The following is a 21,756-nucleotide window of genomic DNA, read 5'->3' on the forward strand; positions in this document are numbered from 1 at the left end:
CAGCGGGGTCAGGAGCCCTTGGGGCGCTTACTTTGGTAGCTTCAAGCTGAGATTCGAGGGTCCCGGATTCTTCCACCATGCAGGACCTAAATGTAAAACATGAATCATAGTGAGGCAAGAGGGACCTGTGAGCTTGAAATGAACTGCCCTTAGATAAGACAGTGCCTGCAGCCTCCAGGTCCTTTTATGAAGGAACTGAACCCATGTGCCGTTGGCTGTCTTTCCCTAAGTGGCCGGGGAGCAGAGCAGGCCATACTTTCCCTGTGCAGAGGTGGGAAGCTGCTGCTCCGTGCGGTGTGCTGTCTACCCTAGGCCAGGGCTCTTTCTCTTGTGGCTCCTCAGGCCCCGCCCCACTGTGACACAGTGACTGACACAGCTAGGCCCTCGGGGGCCCCTCAGGAGCCAACTCTACAGGAACACAGAAGGGCTGCTGGCCTGACAATGCACCCCTCTGCAGCCACGATGGGGAGAGCCCCCCATAGGACCCTGCCACCGACAGCTGGGGAGGCCCTAGGCAGGAGGGAGGCCAAGTGGACACCCACCCCAGAAACCCCTGGGGTCTCCTGCAGGTTCCCGAGGAGGGGGCCCCCTTCCGGGGGGGCGACGCAGTCGGACCCCTAAGATAGGGACACCGGGCGCTAAGAGATCATGGCCAGACATGGGCTTTAAAAATGGTTCTAATTCTGCCCGAAGGAGGGAGGTGGCTGAGACTAAGCCTCCACTTCAGGTCCCAGGATCTAGAGGCAGCACCATAGGCTCCTTCCAGGGCCAAGTTCAGAAGAGCAAGGGGGCTGGGGGAGCCTCTATCCCGTTAACACGGTGCAAGACCACAAAAGGCTTCCAGTGAACGAAGACGACAATCGGGTTGGGGGCACGTGCAGGGACAAGTCACACTGTGCGCATGTCCTTGGTGGGATTTTAGCCCAGCCTCCCCTGTACCCATATTTACCCCAACCTACCCTTTTAACACCCAGTGAGCCAGGGTTAGCTCTGAAATCTCCCCAAGTTCAAAGTGTCTAGCAAAAGCAAGGCACCAGGCTTCCTCCTACCCCAGCAGATCAGATCAGACTCACAGTCACGCCATGTCCCCCAGGGCAAAGCACAGCCCCCGGACCTGGGGGTGGGAGGCTGGGTGCTGGTGCAGGGGGAGGAGGACAGACCCCTCTGTCCCAAGCGGCCGAGGGCAGTGGGTTAGTCAGAAAGCGGAGCCGCCTGGGGAAGTCAAGAGTGCATCGGTAAAACCAGTGAGATAAGAAGAGAAATAAGAGGAGAAAAACCTTCCGGACAGATCATCCCCAACTTCATACTGATAGACACGAATGACCCGACGATAGGCTATGCTATTCAAAGAGAAGAAACCAAATGAATACACCAAAGGAAGGGGGAGGGGAGGGCACACCGAGACAGACACACGCCACAGGCCCGAGCAGGCAGAGCCCAGGCAGGGAGCCTAGGGGCTGACCTGGGAGGACAGGCAGCCTTGGAGCAGCGTGCATGGGCAGGGCGGGACAGGACGGGGCTGGGGGAGCCACACGGTATGGGGAGCATGGTGCCTCACTGAGACGAGACGGGACCAGCAGACAGCCCCAGGGGCTCAGGGCAGAGCAGACATGTGGCAGCTTACAAGCTCAAGCTAGAACTGGGATCCCTAAACCCTGACCCATTCTGCCTTCAGCACGTGGGGACGGGTCTGTTCGGGCTTCCTTCTCCCACTGCTCGATTTACCTGCCGCAGAGCCTCAGGAGTGCTGCTCTAAAGCACCGTGGTCCCACCAACCCTGGCCCTGAGAATGGGCCTGGGAGAGAATGCAAAGCTGACCGAGCCAGGCAGAAGCCAAGACCGGTGGGAGAGGCCCCTACCGGGAGTGGGTGGGATGGCCCTGTTCTTCTTGGGCTCCTCCCAAGCCCTATCACTCAGAAATACTGGGCACTTCTGCCTTCAATTAGGGTAAATGACACCTGTCCCTACCCTCCACCCCCCGAAAACTGGGGTTGCTGGGGGAGGGTCAGTGCACAGCTGGAAACTTACTGAACCAGCCTGAGCTCCTAAACACTGTCACCCGCTTTACGCCCACGGCCTCCTAAGGACTAAGTACAGTCCCCCTGGACACCTGAGGAGAGGAGGCAGAAGAGGCAGCCAGTGCCACCCCGTGGCCGAGACAGCATGGGGATTCCCAGAGGCCTGGCCTCAGCTCTGGCCTCCCAGCTCAGTCACATTCCCTACCTGAGAGCCCCTGGAATCGGAACAGCAAGGTGGGAGTACCCCTCCACCCCAGACCGTAGGCTGTCAGACAGCGGGCTGTGGGGCACGGCCCACACTCCTTGTAAGGTGACGGGGACAGGGCAGGGGAAATGCAGCCTGCCCTGGGCACGGAGGCATAGGAAGGCCCAGCCTGGGATCCTCTGCAAGCCAGGCCACAGGGGGACAGAGGGCAGAGGGACAAGCACACAAGACACCACCACACCACAATCCCCGAGAAGTAAGGAGACAATATTAACCCATCGAGGAGATACGTTCTGTGGAGATGGGGGTTCCAGCAGCCACGAGACAAGGCAGTATCCGGAGAGCAGCAATCAGGAGGTGGGGGACAGAGAGGGACACGAGAAAAGAAAGAAAAAACCGACATCATCAGTACCCACCCTGCACTCAACCCACCAGTCTGCCGCTAAGTCGCTGCTCAGGGCTGACCAGGGGCCATGCATGGTCCCACCCAATTGGGCGAAGTCCCTCCAAGAACACTGTCCCAACACTGCCCACCCCTCCAGCTCCCGTGCTCCTACTCTCTTCCTTAGTGCCCAGGATGCCTTCTTTCATGCAAAGCTCCCCAGGGCCTGGGCACTCAGCCTGAGGCCCAGAGCGCTCCCGGGGCTGAGCCGCACCTGGTCTCCTGGATCCACTGGTGGAAGGCGTTGGCATGCTGCGCGAACTCCTGCCGCAGCTTGTCATTCTCCTCCTGCCGGCGCTGCTCCTTCTGCAGCTCCAGCTCCCTCTCCTAAGGACCAAAGGGAGGCAGAGGCCATTTTCACCCCAGCTCCCCCTGCATGGACAGGCTCAGGACGCAGAAGGCTCTGCCCTCGGGAATGGAGGGTCAGCTGGCCTTATCATTTGAGAGTGGCAGAAAGTCGTTTTCTGACACTGAACGTGAGAACTATCGCTCTGGGGGTCAGGAAAACTGGGTGTTAACCTCAACCCAAGGACAGTAGGAAGGAGTCTGGGAGACACTCCATGAGCTCACAACACTCAGTAATTCTCTGGCTGCTTGACACCCCCCTGGGAACTCTGGGAAGACGTGCCGGGAAGTGACCGGTGGCAGGCAATGGGCGATGGCTAGACTGATACCCGTGCTAACTTCCGAGAAATGCAACCCCGCCTCCTCCGCCCCGTCTCACTGCTCTCCTGCTGGAAGGGGTTTCTCTGACCAGGTCCCTGGCAGAGAGCCCGGCAGGAGTGCAGAGAGCAGCGGGAAGGGTACCTTGATGATCTTCTGCAGGTTCCTCCAGGTCTCCTCCAAGGCCTCCATGGTGAACCAGGTGTAGGGGTTGGAGGCCACGCGGAAACTCTTGATCTGGCGGTCCAGCTCGGCCAGCTGGTTGAAGTCGGCCTGGGCTGAGCTGAGGGAGGAACGGAAGGCGTCGTGGGCCTCACGCAAGGCTTTGATTTCTTCCAGGGAGTTGCAGCGCACGGGGTCCGTCAAATCCTCCTCTGCGTTTTCAAACCAGCTGTTGAAGGCAGAAGCCTTTTTGGCGAAGGTCAGGAAGAGGTCCTCCACCTGAAAGCAGAGGAGACCGAGCTGTGGCAGCTCCCAGGGCGGGAGGACCAGGCAGGGCGGGTGGCGGGCAGGAAAGGCTCCCTGGGCGCCAGGGTTGACACAGCAGGTGGCTGGCTCAGCTCCCTCCTCCCACTTCCCCGGCTGAGAAGTTTTGTCTTCCCCACTCCCCTCTCTCCTGGGTGCATCTGAACGGCAATCTCACGAGGGTGACCCCACGCCCCTGAGCACAACCCCTGTGCCAAGCTGATGGCCCCGCATGGCAAGCGGCAGGCAGGCTCTCCTTCCCCGGGTGCTGGGCCAGTGGAGCTTTGCCCGGCCCACCCGTACCTTGCGGAAGTGACTCTGGGCTTCCAGCAGCTTCTTCTTCCGAGTAGCCGAGTTGGCCAGAAGCTGGCTCCATCTCTTCATGAGGGAGGCGTGCCGGGCCTCGATGGCCTTTGATTGGATGTGCTTTGCGGCCAGCAGCTGATCTTTGAGGGCCGTGATGTTGGCAATGCCCTCCTGCTGGAAGGCCTGCAGGCCAGCGTCGAAGGTTTCCTGGAACGGGAGCCCTGAGTTACTCTGCAGTCACAGCATCAAGACTTGAACTTGGTTTGGTACCATAGCCAGACTGTCAGCCTGAAGTCCCCACCTTGTCCTGCCACTGGGTCACACCTGCCCTTGTCCTTGAGACTGCAGGTTAGGACAGCAGCATCTTTCCAGCCCCCCAGGCAGACTGAGGGTAAGCCCACAGCGCGCCCTGCGGCACACAGCCTTTTGCACCCACTGGGCCGCCGCACTCACGCCTAGTGTGGCAGTGGCCCAAGGACCAGACTGTGCCACGTGTACTGCCAAGTCCCTGGGCCTAACGTGAGAGTCAGATGTCTCGACGAAAGATGCAGAGCACCACTTATCTCCCGGGAACTACTGTTTGAGCAAACTTCAATCAGTCAGCCAAGGGGTCACAACTGACCTGTTTGGTAAGGAGAGTTTGGACAGAAGACAGATCTCGGCCATAATCATCCGTCTTCAAGCTGTTCTCCTTTTCACCTAGAAACCAAGCATGGGAAATATAAATCTCCTCGGTGTAGTGAGATTAAGTTAAAAAAAAAATGAGGCAGTTATTTTTTGGTTTCAATTTCAGTATCACCAACAGCAGTCTCTGAACCCACGTTAACTGGCCCCTCCGTGCGCCCCAGACTCCCATTCTCTGTTTGTGCTATGAAGATACGAGGTTCAGCCTCTTCTTAGGTGACAGCACGACCACGGTCACGTGGTCCCAGAATCAGAGTCTAGTTCCCTCTCTCCGGAAAGCTGAGCGCACCCTGGACCCACGCAGCTGGCTGACGGCAGCGCCGATGCAGCCTGGTGCCAGCTGCTGTGCCCATTTTGTTCCTATTGTGACCTCCACTGCTTCTTTCACTGGCCAAGAGCATTTTTTTTTTTTTTTTGGCAAACCCATGTGGGAGCCCCGTGCCAAGCACTGCCGTGGCCCCAGCTCTCTGGGGCAGGACACCAGCTCCAGGTCTGCCCGGGCAGCAGGTTCTCCGAGATGCCCGCATCTGATTAGTTTCTTCTCTGCAGAAGAAAACCCACTGCCAAGGGAGTAGGCAAGCTTGGGGGTCGGAACAGCCCTGCTGGGCTAGGGGGTGAAAAACTTGGGGCCACCCCAGGACAGTGCTTACCGATCCAGGACTCCACCACGTCCGCCTTCCAGTTGAACTGAAGGAAGGCCGAGTTCTCGTCAAGCTTTGCTTTCCTCTGGGCAGCAGCTTTCTCCAAGTCGGATACTTTCCCATTCAAGCCCTTCATCTTGGAAGAGATGTTCTCCTCATGGTGATTGTTCTAGGCCACGAAGGGAAGGCACACTCCGGTCAGCCTCGGTGCCTGCTGCGCTCGCCTAGCCCGTGCCCTCCCTTTACTGGCTGGCTTCAGAAGGGAGAAACTAGCCAACCCTGGGGCCTCCCCTCTTCATGAAACACAGGCGTGGCACTGCTACTGGCCTCGTGCAAAGCTTTGGCGATTGTCCTGGGTATGAGTGCCGGCGGACAACTGAGGTGCCCGCATGTGGGCGTCCCGGCATCAGAAACCTGGGTCTCACGGGGGGCCAGGCTCACCTTCTTAACAAGGTCTTGTCCGTTAGTGCAGACGTCATTCACGCGGTCCTTGTGCACAGTGAAGTCTGTCTCGAAAGCTTCGTGTTTCTTCAGCAAACCCTGCAAGGGAGGCAGCGGGACGGGCACTGAGCGCCTGGCATGCACCAACATGCCAGGTCGGGACGGAGGTAACAAGCCTGGAAGGTGCAGCCCTCGCATGCATCCGTCTAGCTGGGGACTAAGATGGCAGACAGGTACGGAAATAAATGGGCAAGTCTGAAGGGGGTAAACCCAGGGTGCAGCGAGAGTAACTGGCGGGGCGCTGGCCTCAGAAGCAATGCCAGGGACGGCCTTTCTAAGGGGGGCAAACTCTTGGCAGTCAGTTGGCACAGTGTCTCTCTTCCCAGAGGGGACAGAAAACAAGCCGCAGAGGAAGCAGACACTCCTGAGCACACACGTCCTTAGGGACCTTCCCAGGCTCGTCCTGAGCACCACGGAAGCGCTGGAGACAACGCTCCCAGGACCCGAACTGCAGAGGCAGGAACTCCCTCACCCGTTTCAATTCTAGCTCTGCCACCCTGACTAGCTGCACAGGGTCCCCACTGTGAGGGGCGTGGCTCAGGGGCTGCCCCGATTCTTGGGAATGCAGACTCTTTCTGCAGCTGGTGGCACACATTCAGGAACATTCTAGCATAATGTGCTGCCCGTCCTATCAAGAAAGGAGTCTACTCATCCACCCGTGAACCTGGGCTGCTTTGTGACGACGTGGACCCAGAGAAGGCAGTGAGGACGTCGTGTCACATCTGAGACTAGGTCCACAGACCCCTGGCAGGTTCCGCCTGTGCCTGTGTGATCCCACCTCAGGCAGGCGGGCTGGGCTGCTGGGAGAGGAGAGGCCGCGTGGAGGGGCCGGCCGCCGTCAGCCTGAGTGTCGCTCACGGATCTCAGCCCGGCTGCCCTCTGCACCTCAGGGCAGCTGTGAGGGAGCCCAAGGGGGAGCAGCAGATGGACTGTCCCCCGATTCACAGATGACTGTGAAGAGACTGCTATTTTTAGGGTTGTTACAGAGCGAAGTGACCCCACGTACGTAGATCGTAGATGTATGCTGTGTGTTGAACTGAGTGCCCACAAAAGGTATGATGAAGCCCTAACCCCAGCTCCTGTGGACGTGCACCTGGGGTCTCTGCAGGTGATCAAGTGAAGGTGAGGTCATTAGGCTGGGCCTGAACCCCATGGCTGTGTCCTTAGAAGCAAAAAGAAATCTAGACACAGACACACCCGGAGAGATGCCCCAGGAAGACCCAGACACAGAGGGAAGACAGCCACTGAGAACAGAGGGCCTGGAGTGATGCAGCCAGAGCCAAGGACTGCCTGGGGCCACCAAAACTGGAAGAGGCAAGGAAGGACCCTCCCCAGAAGTTTCGGGGAGCGAGGGCCTGTCTACACCTTCCTCTGACTTCCAGCCTCCAGAATAAGACAACACAGCCACCCATGGGTCACAGTCCTAATGCCGGCCACAGCAAAGCAACAGTACCGGGGCCCACAAAGTCAGGCCAGCTTTGTCTGCAGAGGGACGGCACCTCCAGTGCAAGATCTTGAGGGCAAAAGCCAACCAATGCCACCTTGGCCGCTGGCTCTGTCACCCTCTGCTAAGAGCACAGCCACTCCACAAACCAGCAGGAAACGGGGACCAGAGGCAGGGGCTGAGAAAGGAGGCAGGTGGCATCTCCCAGTTCTCTGACCTGGATGGCAGCCAGAGTGTCTCCATAATCTTCACTGGCCACCAGGGTCATTTTCTCATTGATCCAGGCTTCTTCTTCTTCCACGTTGGCTACAAACTGCTGATATTCCAAGGACTCTTCTAGCCGTTGGCCCCTATTTACAGCAGACAGAAGAAATTAGCTGTGACCTCTTCCGACTTTGATTCTGAGTGTGAACAAGCTTGAAAACACTGCCAAGTGCAGGAGGTAAACGGCTCAGTCAAGCCTCCTGCCTAATACAAAGCGCTGGTGGAGCGGGAAATTCTGGGGCCACACGCTCGGCCAGGTTCTCATATCGGAACCAGCTCGCCAGGGGCCATCAGAGGGGGCTCTGGAGCAAGCTAGCTGTGGCCCCTGCACACCCAGGGATAGGGTCCAGGAGGCGGCATGAGGGCCCAGAGCTCCTCCCCCAGCTGCTCACCGGGCCGCCGCAAGCTGCTTCAGCTCCTTCCAGTGCTCCACGAACTGCGCCAGGCGCTGCTGAATCTCCTCCTTCCCGATGGTGTTGTCGTCAGACAGCTTCTTCCCAGTGTCTAGGACGCCCTGACAGGCGAGAAGGGCAGGTTAACAGCCATCTTTAGCCAAGCTTCTAGCTGCTTCCAGGCAAAGTCCTCAGCACCAAATCCAGAACTTCCTCCCAGTTTGGGGCGAGGGGGTCACAGACACTGGAGAGGCCTTGGTGACGTGAAGAAGAGCAAAGGACTGCCGTGTGCCACTGGGGCCCATCCCCCCGCCTGGCGCCCTCTCCTCCAGGGCAGGCCTCACCTGAATAGCAGGCTCATGAGCAGCCAGCTCGGCCTCCAGCCGCTTGTGCTTCTTCCTCAAGTTCTGAACGCCCGTTAGGTCTCGGCCATAGTCCTCGGAGCTCACCAGCAGCTTCTTCTCTCTGGGCAATACAGGCAGGCAGTCAGTGCCCACACCGCCACGCTTCTAACTGGCGGTGTCCGGGCAGAACCGCTGTGAGAGCTACGGCCTCACGATGCCCTTCGCTGACATCCATCCACCCCTCCCTCCAGGAAAACCCCACCAGTCTTCCGGAAACCACAAGTCTCTATTTCCCAGACGAAGTGTCTGCACACATGCGTGGGAGCACGCACCGTGTCCGCCTCCGCAGAGGGTGGGGTGTGCTGTGGCACTGCCCTTTGACCCACTTCACCAAATGGACAAGTATCACACACAGAATTAGAGACCTTGACAAAATCTTTTTTCTTTTCAAGTGAGGAATTAAAGAGATTCCCCCCACTTTAGGTTGGTCTGTTTATATGCTACACCAACTAGAAAAGGTAGACTGAAGTTTTGGGGAGAGGACTAAAAACAAACTCCTCTCCTTCCTTCCAGAATCGATCTTCCCCAGAAGAAAACAGACTGTCTTTTCCACACAGGAGCTCACTGATTTCCCCAGGGATCTCAGGGAAGATCTAAGCAAGGTCTAGTGCAACCATTATGCATCAATCAGTACCATTTGGAGGCCGTCACTGACCAGTATCACCGCACACCTGGATGTCCGGAGAAGAAACCGAGGCCATTCCCCAGTGAGTATGGTGGATGGAGCCAGCACCCAGCACAGCGTGGCTGCTGAGGCCGTGCCCTTGCTGCAACACTCCCGTCTTACCACCACAGTCCAGGAGAGACCCGGACCTCCTGACTCTCACTCAGCCCTGCGGTTCCGACTGCCACTGAAGGCTCAAGGGGCGTCCCAGTGGCCCAGAGCATGATGTCGCAGGAGCACGTACTTGATCCAGGACTCCTCGTCATCCATGTCCCGGAAGAACTGATGCAGGCGATGGGACTCGTTCAGCTTGGCTCGCCGGGAGGCCGCCATGCTCTTGATCTTCTGGAAACGACCGTTGATGGTATCCCGCTTATCCTTTACTTGGGAGGTGTCGAAGGCACTGCTGGTCATCAGGCTGTCTGCCTGGCTGTTCAGGTCCTTCAGGCGATCCTGGGGTAGGGGACAAAATGGGAGGGGTCAGAAATCTGGGTCTCCGTGGGTACCTGCTTGTCAATCAGAGCTCAGGGAATGCTCCTCCCCGACAAGTCGGTTGAAGATACACTAGGTGTGGAGTGTTGATATTCTCAGTGTGTGGTATGTGGACTGCAAGCTTCTTCAAGGCCAAAACTATCTGTGCACCCATGGGGCATTGGGTGTGTAAGTGGGGACGGTGTGTGTGTGTGTGTGTGTGTGTGTGTGCGCGTGCGCGCACGCTGAAGCCCTAGCTCAGGCCACACGATCCACAGTACAGAAATCAACTCTTCACCGCCCTGCATTCCCAGTAAAAACGCTGCCTCGCCAACACCGTTTAAAAGGCAGCAAGAGCTGTTAACTGCACTGACACCTGTCTCGGAGCACGCATCACTATTTACTATCCCGAGTGACACAACGGAAACACACACAAGCACCGCTGTGCGAACTCAAGTCCAGGGACGGCCTGAGGAAAAGCACGCGGTGCGCGCTCACCGAGCTACCTTCCTCACGGACCACCATTTACTGGAAAGGACCACCAGCAGACAACTGCTCTTTTGGACTCCGGGATCTGACAAATACTGTGTCGGGTATTAAAAAAGTAAACCTGTCACTTTAAGGAAAACTGAGGTTTTGCTAATGATAAAATTCAAATTTGCATGAGAAAATCAGGACTTTGGGAAATTTCTGCCTTCCTCTGTGAGCCTGACAGTGTTCTGACGGGGAAGGCCTTCTGTGTGGAGACTGGCTGTGACGTTAACCAAGCGGGAGATACAATGAAATGTGCCTGCATTCAGATCTATGTAACTCAGCGAGCCAGGTTTTCCAAATGGTGCTGTAACCTCATGCACAGGTAAAAGAGCCCCTCAAAGCCCCACGTGAACAGAAAACAGTGTAAAAAATTGATAGGGCTTCAGCGTCCACTTTGCAACTGACAGTTAGCAAATGGCCACTGACTGCGTGTGGTGCAGCAGCGAACGTTCATGTTAATGAGCCCAATGAAACGCTCCCCGCTCCTCACAACACCTGCGCACGGCTCGGCGTCGGATGACGCCCACAACACCTGAGCCCAGGAGCAGCCAGGAGAGGCCAGCTGGCTTCTATGAAGCTGAACACTGAAGAGATTTGCAAAAATATAGCCAATGCCACTCTTCTTGCTTTCTTTGTTTTTGGAAAAATTTAGTTGTAATTCATGAAAACGTTAGTTATGTTAATTCCTGATGGGTTTATGACTACTTTAAGTGGACTGATAAACTTAGACTCTGCAAGAGAAGCTGCACGAACAGCACAGGGTCTCTGTGTCCCCCCACAGGTCCCCACGGCCACGCCTTCCACGGCACAGGACCCAAACTGGCAACCCCGCTGACGCTGCCATTGTTGGCCCACAGGCCCCATTCAGACCCCACCCTTTCTTCCCACACTCACTTGTGCGCGCCCCTGGGAGCGTGCTGTAGACCGTGCAATCACCACCGAAACCAAGCCCCAGGCATTGCTCTGTCGGCAGGAAGAAACCTCCTCGGACCTTTCCACTCTCACCCCGCCCAGACCCCTGGGAACCGCTCGTGTGTTCTCCACCTCTGAACGCTTGCCGTTTTGAGAAAGTTATGTAAGTGAAATCATACAGTATGTAACACGTTGATGTTGATGTGTAAAGTCTAACTTCTAAAGTTTATTTCCTTTCAATAATGGAAAATATTGATAAACAGAGCTCACACGTTCTGCAGGGCCCCTCAACGACAGCTGAAGGTATGAAGCGGTCCCAAGACTACAGTGTTTGCGAGCCTCGGCTTTGAGTAACGGACACCCCTCTCCTTTCCCACAGGCACAGCCGCATCCGGGCACCGGCCTGGCCGCCCCTCTCCCTCTGCTCACCTCGTGGGCAGATATATCCGCCTCCAGCAGCTGATGTTTCTTTAGCAAGTTGTTCACAGAAGCCAGGTCTTTGCCGTAATCCTCAGATGCCAGAAGGGCCTCCACCTGGCAGCGGAACAAAAGCAAAAGGCTGCGGTATAGTACACACAGAGAGTTCTGGAACATCCAGGCTGCCCAGCTGCTATTCCTGGTCTTAGCTGGGAGGCTGCACACTCCTCATCACAAGTTACTGCTGTGCCTGCTCACCCTGGCTCAGCCCGCACGGCCTAAGGTGCTCCCCCTTTCTGTCAATCAACAACTCAAGCACCCGGGAATTTCAACGCTACAGCGGAAGGCAGGGTTACAGAGCCTTCAAGGTGGTTGGATGGCAGAACGCAGAGCAATCCCACGTCAAGGAAGCGCCGCTGGGGGAGTAACTGGCACCATGGGAGGAGATGGCACACAGGGCTGTTCGCTGCCACGCAGCGTGGAGCACCAACGACCGGAATGCCCCACCATGTAGGACCGGATCTGGGACAGCACAACTAACACTACCCAGACCTGCACAGATATTCAAATGATCAGGAGGGATGCCTAGTGACGCGGGGGTAACACTCCCAGTACATACTAACAAAAAGTACCCCGCGAGCCCAGCTATATATAAAAAATACAGTTACACAGATGTTCATGTAAGTGTGCATGGACAGAATACGTGGGGTGGTGGGCTCCAAAGTCCCCGTCTCTTCTCCTCTCTGCACTCCCCCACTCAGCGTGCACTGTTGGCTGGCTCCCCAACTCACTGCTCTTCTGGTTTCTAGCTGCACTCCCTCTGGAGGAGTGAGCCCAAGGCCATCAAAAATAAGCTCACTCTTCTCCAAATGTTCCTTCCCTCTCTCCCTCCTGAGTCACGTACATCACTCGGCTCCCATGCGATAATGAAGATTTTTGCTAAAAGGTACATCAGGAGAGCCCGACTTCTCATGGTTTTAGGCTCGCTGACAGACCTATCGCCCCAAGTGACTAGACATCTTCTCGCGACGGGAGGGGAAATTCTTGGCATTACCTCCGAGAGCCAGAAGTCGAAGTCCTTGATTCCAGTGTTGAAGTTCTGCTGCTTGTTGGCTTCTTTCAGTTTCTGGCTCTTTTCAGCGGACTTCTGCACCAGGAACTGCCATTGGTCAGCTAAGGCTGCCAGCCGAGCCTGGGAGAGAGACGGGAGCCATTAGAGACTGTGAAATCCAGGAAGAACCCGCGCTGCTCAAGCTGACTTGACACACTCTCGGGGTGGGGGGGGATCGAAGATGCTCAGAGCAGCCACTCCCGCTCGCACCCCCGTCTGTGTGCAGCCGAAGCCGCTGCTCTGTCACCACCGCCCGGCGTTGTGGGGCCCATGCAGAGCCGGGGGCCCACCTTCACAGCGTCCTCGCTGCCAGCGCAGGCCCCGCGCTCAATCAGGGAGTTGCCCGTGTCAATGACACCACGGATTCGGTCGGCATTGGCGTGCAGCTCTGCTTCGAAGGCCTGGTGCTTCTGGTGCTTGCTCTAAAAACAGCAAAAAACCACCTTTCAAAGCCTGGTCCTGCACTTGACAGCTTCTCGGGGAGAAGGGATTCTCAGAAGGAAGGGAGCGAACGTAAAGACCTGGGGTGAGGGTCAGCTTTTTTTAGAGACCGCAACCACAGTGTCTGTGTGACTGCCGTGGGGTCAACCTGTTGGGGTTCAGCTCGAGGGCTGGGCAAGCAGGAAGGAAATGCACCAGCTCAGGAGCAGGTAAATTGGGTCGACTCTTAAATCAGCAGGACTGGCTATTTGGGATTGAAATCCTGGAATTAAACACTTTCTAACACTTTTCAGAAGACTGCAATGGCCAGCTGCAGTTTTGAATCTACTTGTACATCAATTTCTGCCCACGTCTTTCTCCTCAATGGACGGAGGCTCTCACACTAACACACACTCAAATCTCTCTCCTCATCTAAGGCAGCGATCGCTACGCAGCAGCGTACGTGACGGTCAGGGTGGCTGTCTGTGACAGAGGAGAGGCCTCCAGCGGCTGCACGCCGGGCTCAGTGGGCTTCTCACTTGGCAGTTGTCATTACCAAAACTCCCAGGTGCCGTCAAAACCCAGGCTTCAGTCCGGGCAGGGACGAATCTTTGCTAAGAAAAGGGAGGGCCAGAAGAGTGGTAGGCTCCCGATGCAGGGGCCTGGCAGTGTTTTCAGGAATCCACCGAGGAAGGGAGGCAAGGGAACACGAGACACAAGTGCAAGGACGCAGCTGTGGCACAATTCTGGGTGAGAAATGCAGGGTCTTAGGGCAGAATGTTATTTGGGGAAAAAAGAACTAAAAGGAATAAAAAAGCAGTGTAGCTGGGGAAGAATTCTGCAGCAAGTGTTTGATTTCAGGGGTAGCAACTGTCAAAGGACGGAGCCACCTGGCTGCAGACCACAGCACCGACCCCAAGTATCCCTGCCGGGTCCCTGGCACCTGTGCCCCAAAACAAGAACGAGAGGTCTCAAGTACCCACAAATCTTGCTGAAGCCCAATTTACTTTTCTTCTCGGTCCGATCACTCTTTGGTTTGAATCTCATCTATTCTATTACTTCCTTTCTTCCATGCATTCAGGCAATCCTGAACTACATTTGGACAGAAAAGTCCGTTTCACTGCCCCTTGGACAACGTCCCCGTTTTTCTCAGCGCTTTGCCCCTGGCTCTTCTTTGTTTTGGGAGGTCATCTACCTCTCTGTGGGTCCCTTCCTGCCCCTCTTCTGTGACCAGCATGAAATTCTTACACTCTGCTAGACCCCCTGGCCTAGGCTACCAAAGGCCAGGAGCCTATGTCTACACGGAAAAAGCTGTTCCATTTTTTCAAAGAAGCATCTTGCCCTGGCTGGTGTGGCTCAGTGGACTGAGTGCTGGACTGTGAACCGAAAGGTTGCCGGTTCGACTCCCAGTCAGGGCACATGCCTGGATTGAGGGCCAGGTCCCCAGTAGGGGCACACGAGAGGCAACTGATTAATGTATTGCTCACATATTGATGATTCTCTCCCTCTCTTTCTCCCTCCCCTCTCCCCTCTCCAAAAATAACAAATAAATACAATCTTTAGAAGATATACCTCTAAAAAGAAAGCAGTCAGTTACTGCCCCTCAAATCAAACACCGCACAGAACTCGCCTACGTGATAAACTGGGAGAGGGCACGAGGAATGAAGGGCTGCAGGCTAAGGACAACAGAGAAAGCCACACCCCACAGGGACACTTGGACGGAGTGCGATGGATGATTAGAGATGAAAAGATGGATGGAGTGACACCAGCAGACTGCGTGTGACCACAATCACAAGAGTCTACACAGAAGAGCACAAATACTGGAGCTCATTTAACTAAAACTTTTGAAGAACACAAAACTTACCAGCAGCTTGGAAAGCTACAAAAACAGATGGAGATAACAAGAGTTCAGTACACTGGTGTGAATACGCAAATCAGCTACTACACAGAAACCCGCGTTGCTGTCCTACTTCCCCTGGGAAGCCCAGCGTCCAGGGACAGCAAACAGAAGGGCACTCTACACACAGCCTTTTCACAGCAGACACTGACGGTTTCAGTAGGGACGAAGCAGCTCTCAACGGGCTCCGGCAACTCACTGGGACCCTTCCATCAGCCCAACTTCTTAAGAAAATTCTCACTGGCTTCACCAGGAAACTGTGATAGGTGTACCCCCCTTTTAAAGACGTCGTACTTAACCCAACCTGCTCAAGAACACCAGCTACTGGGCAGACAGCAGCCCACCCCAGTCAGCTCACCTGGATGTTGGTGGGATCCTTGTAGGACTCGTCACTCGCGGTCTGCAGTTTCTCGCTGATCCAAGCCTCGATCTCATCCACGTCCCGGCTGAACTGCTGGAGAGTCTGCGATTCTCCCAGCTTGGACCTTTTCTCAATCATCTGGGCTTTAAGACGTCGCCACCTAAGCAAGGGAGACGGGGACCCAAGTGAGCAAACGCCCCTCCAGCAGGACTGGCCAGGGCTCTCCCACAGGCGTGGCGGGCTCTGTCAGCACTGCGGAACACCCACCTGTCCAAAACCTCATTGCGCCGGCTAGAAATGTCGCCTTTGGCATAGTGGCCAGCAGCGATGAGCTGGTCGGCAAAGGACTGCAGAGCGGCGATCTTCTCCTCCTGCGGGCAAGCAAAGGCGTGAGGACAAGGTGGGCAATGCGGCACCGCCTGGTGCAGGCTGCAGGTCTCACGCAGAGAGTGGTTATTTTGGGTGACTGAGAACTAGCCGGTGGCAGGATCGGAATACACCGACACTTTAGAAGCAGGAGTGCAAAAAGCCAAAAGCAAGCTTGATTTCAATCATTACTACAGTTTAACTCAAGAAGACTCCGGGTCACACTGGGGGCGCAGGGGCTGGGACACCAGCACATGCCACGTACAAAACCAGGCTAACGGGAGCAGGGGGTCAGGTGTTCAGCACAGTGGTTTCTACACCGAAGCGTGGTATTATATCCCTCCGATTTCCGGTAGTGTGCTCCCCTCCTGACCAGCCCGCAGCCCTGTCTCCTTCCTATTCACAACGAATGTCCCCCGCGGCGCCCCATCTTCAAACCCTCGGGACTGGTTGTAAAGTTAACAAAAGCACTCCCGTGACTCGTTTTTCCTGGCCCGCATAGGGACTCCTGGGAGCTGTGACGGGGGACCACACTGCTTCCTTTCTGGGGTCAGTGTCATGCACTGCACTTTAAGGAGGCTGCCAGAGCTCTCAGCTGACTTAAGTCAATAACTACGTTTTATTCTACCCGTTAACAGAGGAAAGGAGAAAAAGCCAAGCGAGAAGATGGCAATCGGGAAAACACAGTTCAGACTCCCAGGTGCACAGGCCTCACCTGGACGTTAATGGCTTTGTCAAAGTCCTCATGTTTTTTGATCAGGGCCTCCACACTGTCCAGCGAATCGCCTTTGTCTTCCGTGTTCAAGAAGGCCTCCCGGGCAGCCATCCAGTTCTCTGCTTGCTCACAGTCACGATGGAACAGCTAAAGAAGGCGAGACAGGTGAGAAGACGGAGCCTCTGGCGAGGAAACACCTGGTCAGAAACTCTGGCTAACAGGGAGCTATGGCCCAGCACATGCACCTGCAGCTCCAGGCACTGGTCCAACATCATCCTGCGCTGCACCCAGGCCTTCTCCAGGTCTGCACGCTCCTGATCGAGAATATCGAGTTTCTCCTTGATCTCTGGGCTGGCATAGTGCCCGTGGGCCAACAGCTGCTGCCCAAACTGCTCAAATGCCTGGAAAGTGCCAGCCCTGGCATCAATTTCTGTCCGGTGTTCCTGCCAAGAGGAGGAAAGGGATTAAGTAACCGGCAGAAGATGCCCACTCTAGTGTCAACCACCAACTCATGACAAAGGGTGACGGGGGAAGGGAGGGACAGTGAGGTCTTCCCGGCCCAGCAGAGCAACCAAATTTCTGCTGCTCAGCGGGCAGTCTATGTACCTGGTGTCGTTCCAGCAAAGCTTCAGCTCCGGTGACGTCCTTGGCTAGCTCGTCTGAGGACACCAACCCGCGTATTCCATTGATCCAGGACATGAGGTCCCTGGAAACCAGACCGACAGAGGAACAGTCATTATGTTATGGGGCAAGCAGGCTTTCTGCCGAGGAAAAGAGAGAATGACAGAATTCTTGTCCCAGAAGGCTATTTGGGGTGAATCTAGTCAATCTAGAGAAGGAGGCTAGATCTCTGGGCAAAGTTAGGTGTATAACTAAGGTCTTTCCACCCACAGAGTAACAGGTTCTTACATAGACAACAGCTGTGGTTAAGTGAACCACAGCTACGTCTTCCAATGAAAATGCCCTCCTTTAGGGTTCAGTCTTCCAAGTCCTCAGCCAATGCATGTAGCCCAGCCGCTTACAGACGTGCACAAACAGGGGCACGAAGATCAACGTATGCGGCCACATGCCACACATGTCCTTTTACACAGACACCCAGAAAACCGGCACATACAGAGACACAGAGCAGATTCAGAGGGGAGTGGAGAATGGGGAGTGATTCCGTATGGGGCACAGGGTGTTCTTCTAGGGTAGTGATGAGTTTTCAAAACTAGAGAGGGATGGTTGTATGACACTGTGAATACACTCAACGCCACTGAGCTCTCCACTTCCAAATGACTATTTTGTGACCTCCCACTGGAGGCTTGTGAAGGCGGGGCGCACACCTGCTTGCCCCCAACCCCAGCGGGGACACGCCCCAGACAGACACATGCGCACGACAGGAGCGCGTGAGGACAGGGAGAACACCAACATGGAGGAAGACCCGCCCACGCCGTGCTGCACAGCACTACTCGACAAGCCCCAAGTCGCCCATCCAGTGGAAGGCTCTGCAGCCTGAAGCTGACCGAGGTCCCAGGTCACGGCACCTTCTACCAGATGAAGGGCCTGGGCTCTGAAAACATGTGGCTGTCACGACGCTGAGGGCAGAGGGATCCTGTTTAGATCAAGGAGGCCAGACTGCCAAACGCAGACAGCGGTACTCAACTGGATCGTGTACCGAAAACTAAGCCTGCCTCCTACAGCCATCTGAGACAAGTGGAAAAACCTAAGTATGAACCCAAATTAAATCCTGCTGTATCAGTACTGGATTTCTGAGGGGTGGTAATGCAAATGCAGTTATGTCAGAGAAGGTCCTTGTTCTTAGGAGCTGCAGGCTGACGGGGTGGAGGGGAAGTACCACGGATCAGCAGCCTGCTTCCATGTGGTTCAGAGAATCCAAAGTATAGATTTAGAAATAAAGCAAATGTCATAAAAGTTAACTAGGGACTGTATGTGAACGGTGAAGAGTATTAGGGGTGATCCTGTTTAATCTTTCCATTTCTCTGTAGACTTAAAGAACTTTAAGTAAAAAATGTATACGGAAAAGGGTGAAGTATATCCACAGTAAGTGAAAAACACGTCTAAGGAGTAAATAACACTTGGCGGGGGAGGGAGCTGTGTGCGCATGTGTGTGCACACGTGACTAAGGAGAAGACTTCTTGTCTTCTTGGCATTCGGCTCTTTGAATGAAAATGACCAATGACAGGTCCTGGGCCCCAGAGCTGAGTGGGTGGTGGGCGGTTACCGGAAGTCACTCAGGAAGCGCTGTAGGTCGTGGGAGTCACCCAGCTTGGCCTTGCGCTGGTCCGCGCGCTTCCCCAGGCTGCTCCATGCCTGGTTTAACTCGGTGCACTTTTCCTGTAGGTCCTCTGCCGACTCTGGGTGGGACTGAATCAGGCGCTCGGCTGTGTCCCCAAGGGAGTTTACCTAGAGGAAGAAAGTGGTGAGAAAGCCAGAAATAAGGGAGCTCTGCCCTGGGCAAAAATGGAGGAGGACTGCGCGCACGCTCTCACCTTGTCGCCCAGAGCCGCCAGGTCCCTCTCAAAGCCCTCGTGTTTGCGCTGCAGCGCCTGGACACTGGCCAGGTCGTGGCCATAATTGTCTGTGTTTAGAGCCTGATTCTTCTCTTCAATCCACTCTTTGGTTTCGTCAGCATCTCTATAGGTGAGGAACACTCAAGTTAATAAATGCCGAGAACAGCTGCCTTCCTAACAGGACAAACAGGGACACTTTTCGCTGGCATCTGTGCATTCGTCAGAGGTTACCAACAGCTCCAAGCAGAGAGACACATTCATGCACTCAGCATCCACCCGTGTCAGACATGGTCCCAGGCGCCACAGCACACACATCAGCAAGCGCCAGCTGCTACTCTGACGTGTTAGCAGGTTTGGGCCATTCTCAGCGCCCACTCTTCCATCCCTGCGCCGCCCTCACCTGTGGAACCTCTGCACCTCATGGGCGCTGCCCAAGAGCTGGCTCCGCTCCTCGGCCAGCTGCTGCAGGGACCGCCACCGCTCGTTCAGTTCCTGCGGGAGGACAGCACAGCATCAGTTCTGCAGCAGACCCTCCTCTGTCAGGCCCACCCCAGGCTCTGGGGAAAGGGCCAATGGACTGCTGGTTTCACTTGAAAGGAGAGGCCGGGACACAGACGCTGTTCTCTTTCCAGCCTTCCGAGGTGAGCACATTGGTACACAACCCCAGCACAAGTGCGGGTGGTCAGACCTCGCCAGAGCTAGAGCCACATCCGACGGCGTGCACACTCCACGCCTGACCTGGGAGTCGCCCTGGAAGCAGCAGGAGACGCAGCTGACTCACCCTCACTCTCAGCTCCTAGCCTGATGCCCACCACAAAGCAAGTGCTTCATAAATGACTGCCTGGAGGACAGACCCCAGGGCCCGCTGCTTCGCCGCCAGGCCCCGGCAGGCCCGAGGAGCATCATGGACTTTGTATGCCAGGGAGTAGCTGCTGCAGCTCCAGGAAGGGAGGAGGCCCAGCCTCTCCTGGGAGGAGGCAAGAGGGGCAGCCACTGCCTTCCTCGCAGCTGCCAGCCCTGCCGGAACCTATGGGGAGGGGAAGGCTAACTCTGGCAAGACCTGGCGAGTCTGTGGCCGGAGATGTCAACCTTGACGCACAAAGAGTTAGTATTTGCCCAGAACACCCTCAGACCCAGGAGAGTGACATGTGCTATAGCTCACGCCCGACTGAGGACAAGAGCTCTGGGGAGGCAGGGCAGTTGGCCGTGCTTTCTTACCTTGATGGAATTAAAGGTGGCCACGGTGTGAACCATCAGGCGAGCAGACTAAGGTAGAGGAGGAAAGCAGAAGAGCAAGACTAATCAAGTGTCTGTCAATTAAGGGACATAGACTTTAAGTGCCATTCATTAGTTCCCAAATGTTAACCAAAATTATCTTAAAGGAACACCGTTACAATTCCAAGCAGATGTATTAATAAAAGTATCAACCCCTGGAAAGTCACAAAAAAACCCAAATGCACAATTAGACCCAAGTCAATGATTAGTTTTCTTTGATGAACAGAAAATAATGAAAACCACAATTAACGAGTTGAAGAAAAACAGTTTAAAGGCTGCTAAGTGTCTTTTGCTTACCCTACTACAGGAGAACAGATCAGAAACCACGGCCAAGTTAACAACTACTGGCGGCTGAAGCCATTCCACAGGTAAGTAGAGCAATGATTTAACTTCTACCTGTGATTACTGGGTTGCTGTCCTTTTTAACAGTGTCCCCTTGACCAAAGGGTGACAGCCTTACCAGATGGAAAAGAAAGTAAACCAATGAACTAGCTTTCTTACTGGTGCAGTTACTGGTCTCTTGAGATCTCAGAGCCCGCCTAGTTTTTATCTCAAATTCCCTGGGCTGTAATGCCCATCATCTCAGAGGACGTAAGGCAAGGGGGGCGAGTACAAGCTTGGAGGGAGGGACGTCAGGCTATCAAATGCTATGACACGCCCAGGTGACATTTTCAACCAGTGTGGGTACACAGGACTCAGAAGGGAGACATCTGTTGTCTCCGGCCCTTTTCAGAAACAGGAGGCAGTGCAGTCTGGAAAGCCATCTGAAATACGTTTCTGAAGGAACTCTTGTCACCAGAAAAACTCTGCCAGGAGGTCGGACAGATGAGGTCGTATGTAAGAATTAAGACTGAAAGAAGGGGAGAAAGTGGAATTAAAAGAAAAATGCAACCTCCCCCTGTTGGGCACCTACTGAGTGAACGGAATAGGCAGAGGGGGGGGGGGGTAGAAGGCCAGAAGCACAACCCTCGCCGAGGCCCTCCAACAAGGAGCCTGGGGGTGAGGCGCACCTACCAGGAGGGCTAGTGGCAGGAGGCTTTTGGATTTAGGCTTTCGCGCCTCCGTCACATCTCAGCAAGATGCACTTTTTATGGCGTAGAGACCTGCTCTATCGAACTTGCCTGCCTGTAACTCAGTGCCGCGTTCCTGAAGGGCCATGTCAGCAGGAAAGACGCGAAGCGTCTAGAACTTAGTTAACTAGTTCCATAATCGTAGCTAATGAGACCTCGTACCAAAAAGCCGCTTCCCTGCACTCCTGGTCACGCACCACCCCGGACTGGCCTGGGCTCATGTCCACTGTCACGGGTCAATGCCCCTCCTTCCTCCCGTCACACCTCCCCTCAGGGTTATCTTCTCGGCAGCCTTTCTTAGGGCACGGGAGACAGCAGGCAGGCAGATGCGGAACGAAAGCCTCCTCTCCTCAGTCGTCTTCTCTTCACGCCATGGCCTTCTGGACGGCCATCCGGCTGCTGGGACCACGCCTGACCACGCCCCGCCACCCCTGCCAAGTCTCTTCTGGCAGCGACGTGGGTAGTGAAAGCACTCTAACTGAACTCGTCCGAGCGTCTGCACGGAAACACTTTCCGTCTGTCGAGCGTCACGTTTCAAGAGATAATAGATTCACAGGGTGTGAGGCCAGGATAGGAAAGAAACCAGCCCACAGGGTCCTGG

At 55.4% G+C, this 21,756-nt stretch overlaps 1 protein-coding gene across 10 annotated transcripts in view; it reads right to left on the reverse strand.

Moving 5' to 3' along the window:
• Positions 1-21,756, reverse strand: part of SPTAN1 (spectrin alpha, non-erythrocytic 1) — a 56,285-nt gene that overhangs the window by 2,674 nt on the left and 31,855 nt on the right. For 3 of the 10 annotated variants that reach the window (XM_053919961.2, XM_045197054.3, XM_053919948.2), the window contains 26 exons: positions 20,029-20,076; positions 19,211-19,302; positions 18,790-18,934; positions 18,522-18,703; positions 16,904-17,003; positions 16,543-16,740; positions 16,298-16,444; positions 15,484-15,587; positions 15,214-15,376; positions 14,823-14,837; positions 12,829-12,960; positions 12,482-12,619; positions 11,440-11,544; positions 9,338-9,546; positions 8,370-8,490; positions 8,026-8,147; positions 7,587-7,719; positions 5,866-5,964; positions 5,434-5,593; positions 4,722-4,798; positions 4,097-4,306; positions 3,473-3,769; positions 2,880-2,992; positions 2,499-2,516; positions 1,278-1,340; positions 32-86 (listed from right to left, as the gene is read on the reverse strand). In XM_053919961.2, coding sequence (XP_053775936.1) covers positions 32-86; positions 1,278-1,340; positions 2,499-2,516; positions 2,880-2,992; positions 3,473-3,769; positions 4,097-4,306; positions 4,722-4,798; positions 5,434-5,593; positions 5,866-5,964; positions 7,587-7,719; positions 8,026-8,147; positions 8,370-8,490; positions 9,338-9,546; positions 11,440-11,544; positions 12,482-12,619; positions 12,829-12,960; positions 14,823-14,837; positions 15,214-15,376; positions 15,484-15,587; positions 16,298-16,444; positions 16,543-16,740; positions 16,904-17,003; positions 18,522-18,703; positions 18,790-18,934; positions 19,211-19,302; positions 20,029-20,076 — 3,246 coding nt within the window. The remainder of the gene's footprint in view (positions 1-31; positions 87-1,277; positions 1,341-2,498; positions 2,517-2,879; positions 2,993-3,472; positions 3,770-4,096; positions 4,307-4,721; positions 4,799-5,433; positions 5,594-5,865; positions 5,965-7,586; positions 7,720-8,025; positions 8,148-8,369; positions 8,491-9,337; positions 9,547-11,439; positions 11,545-12,481; positions 12,620-12,828; positions 12,961-14,822; positions 14,838-15,213; positions 15,377-15,483; positions 15,588-16,297; positions 16,445-16,542; positions 16,741-16,903; positions 17,004-18,521; positions 18,704-18,789; positions 18,935-19,210; positions 19,303-20,028; positions 20,077-21,756) is intronic. The other 7 variants (XM_053919963.2, XM_053919972.2, XM_053919982.2 and 4 more) reach the window with 5 other exon arrangements.

Source organism: Desmodus rotundus, chromosome 1, assembly GCF_022682495.2.
Source record: "Desmodus rotundus isolate HL8 chromosome 1, HLdesRot8A.1, whole genome shotgun sequence".
NCBI lineage: Eukaryota > Metazoa > Chordata > Mammalia > Chiroptera > Phyllostomidae > Desmodus > Desmodus rotundus.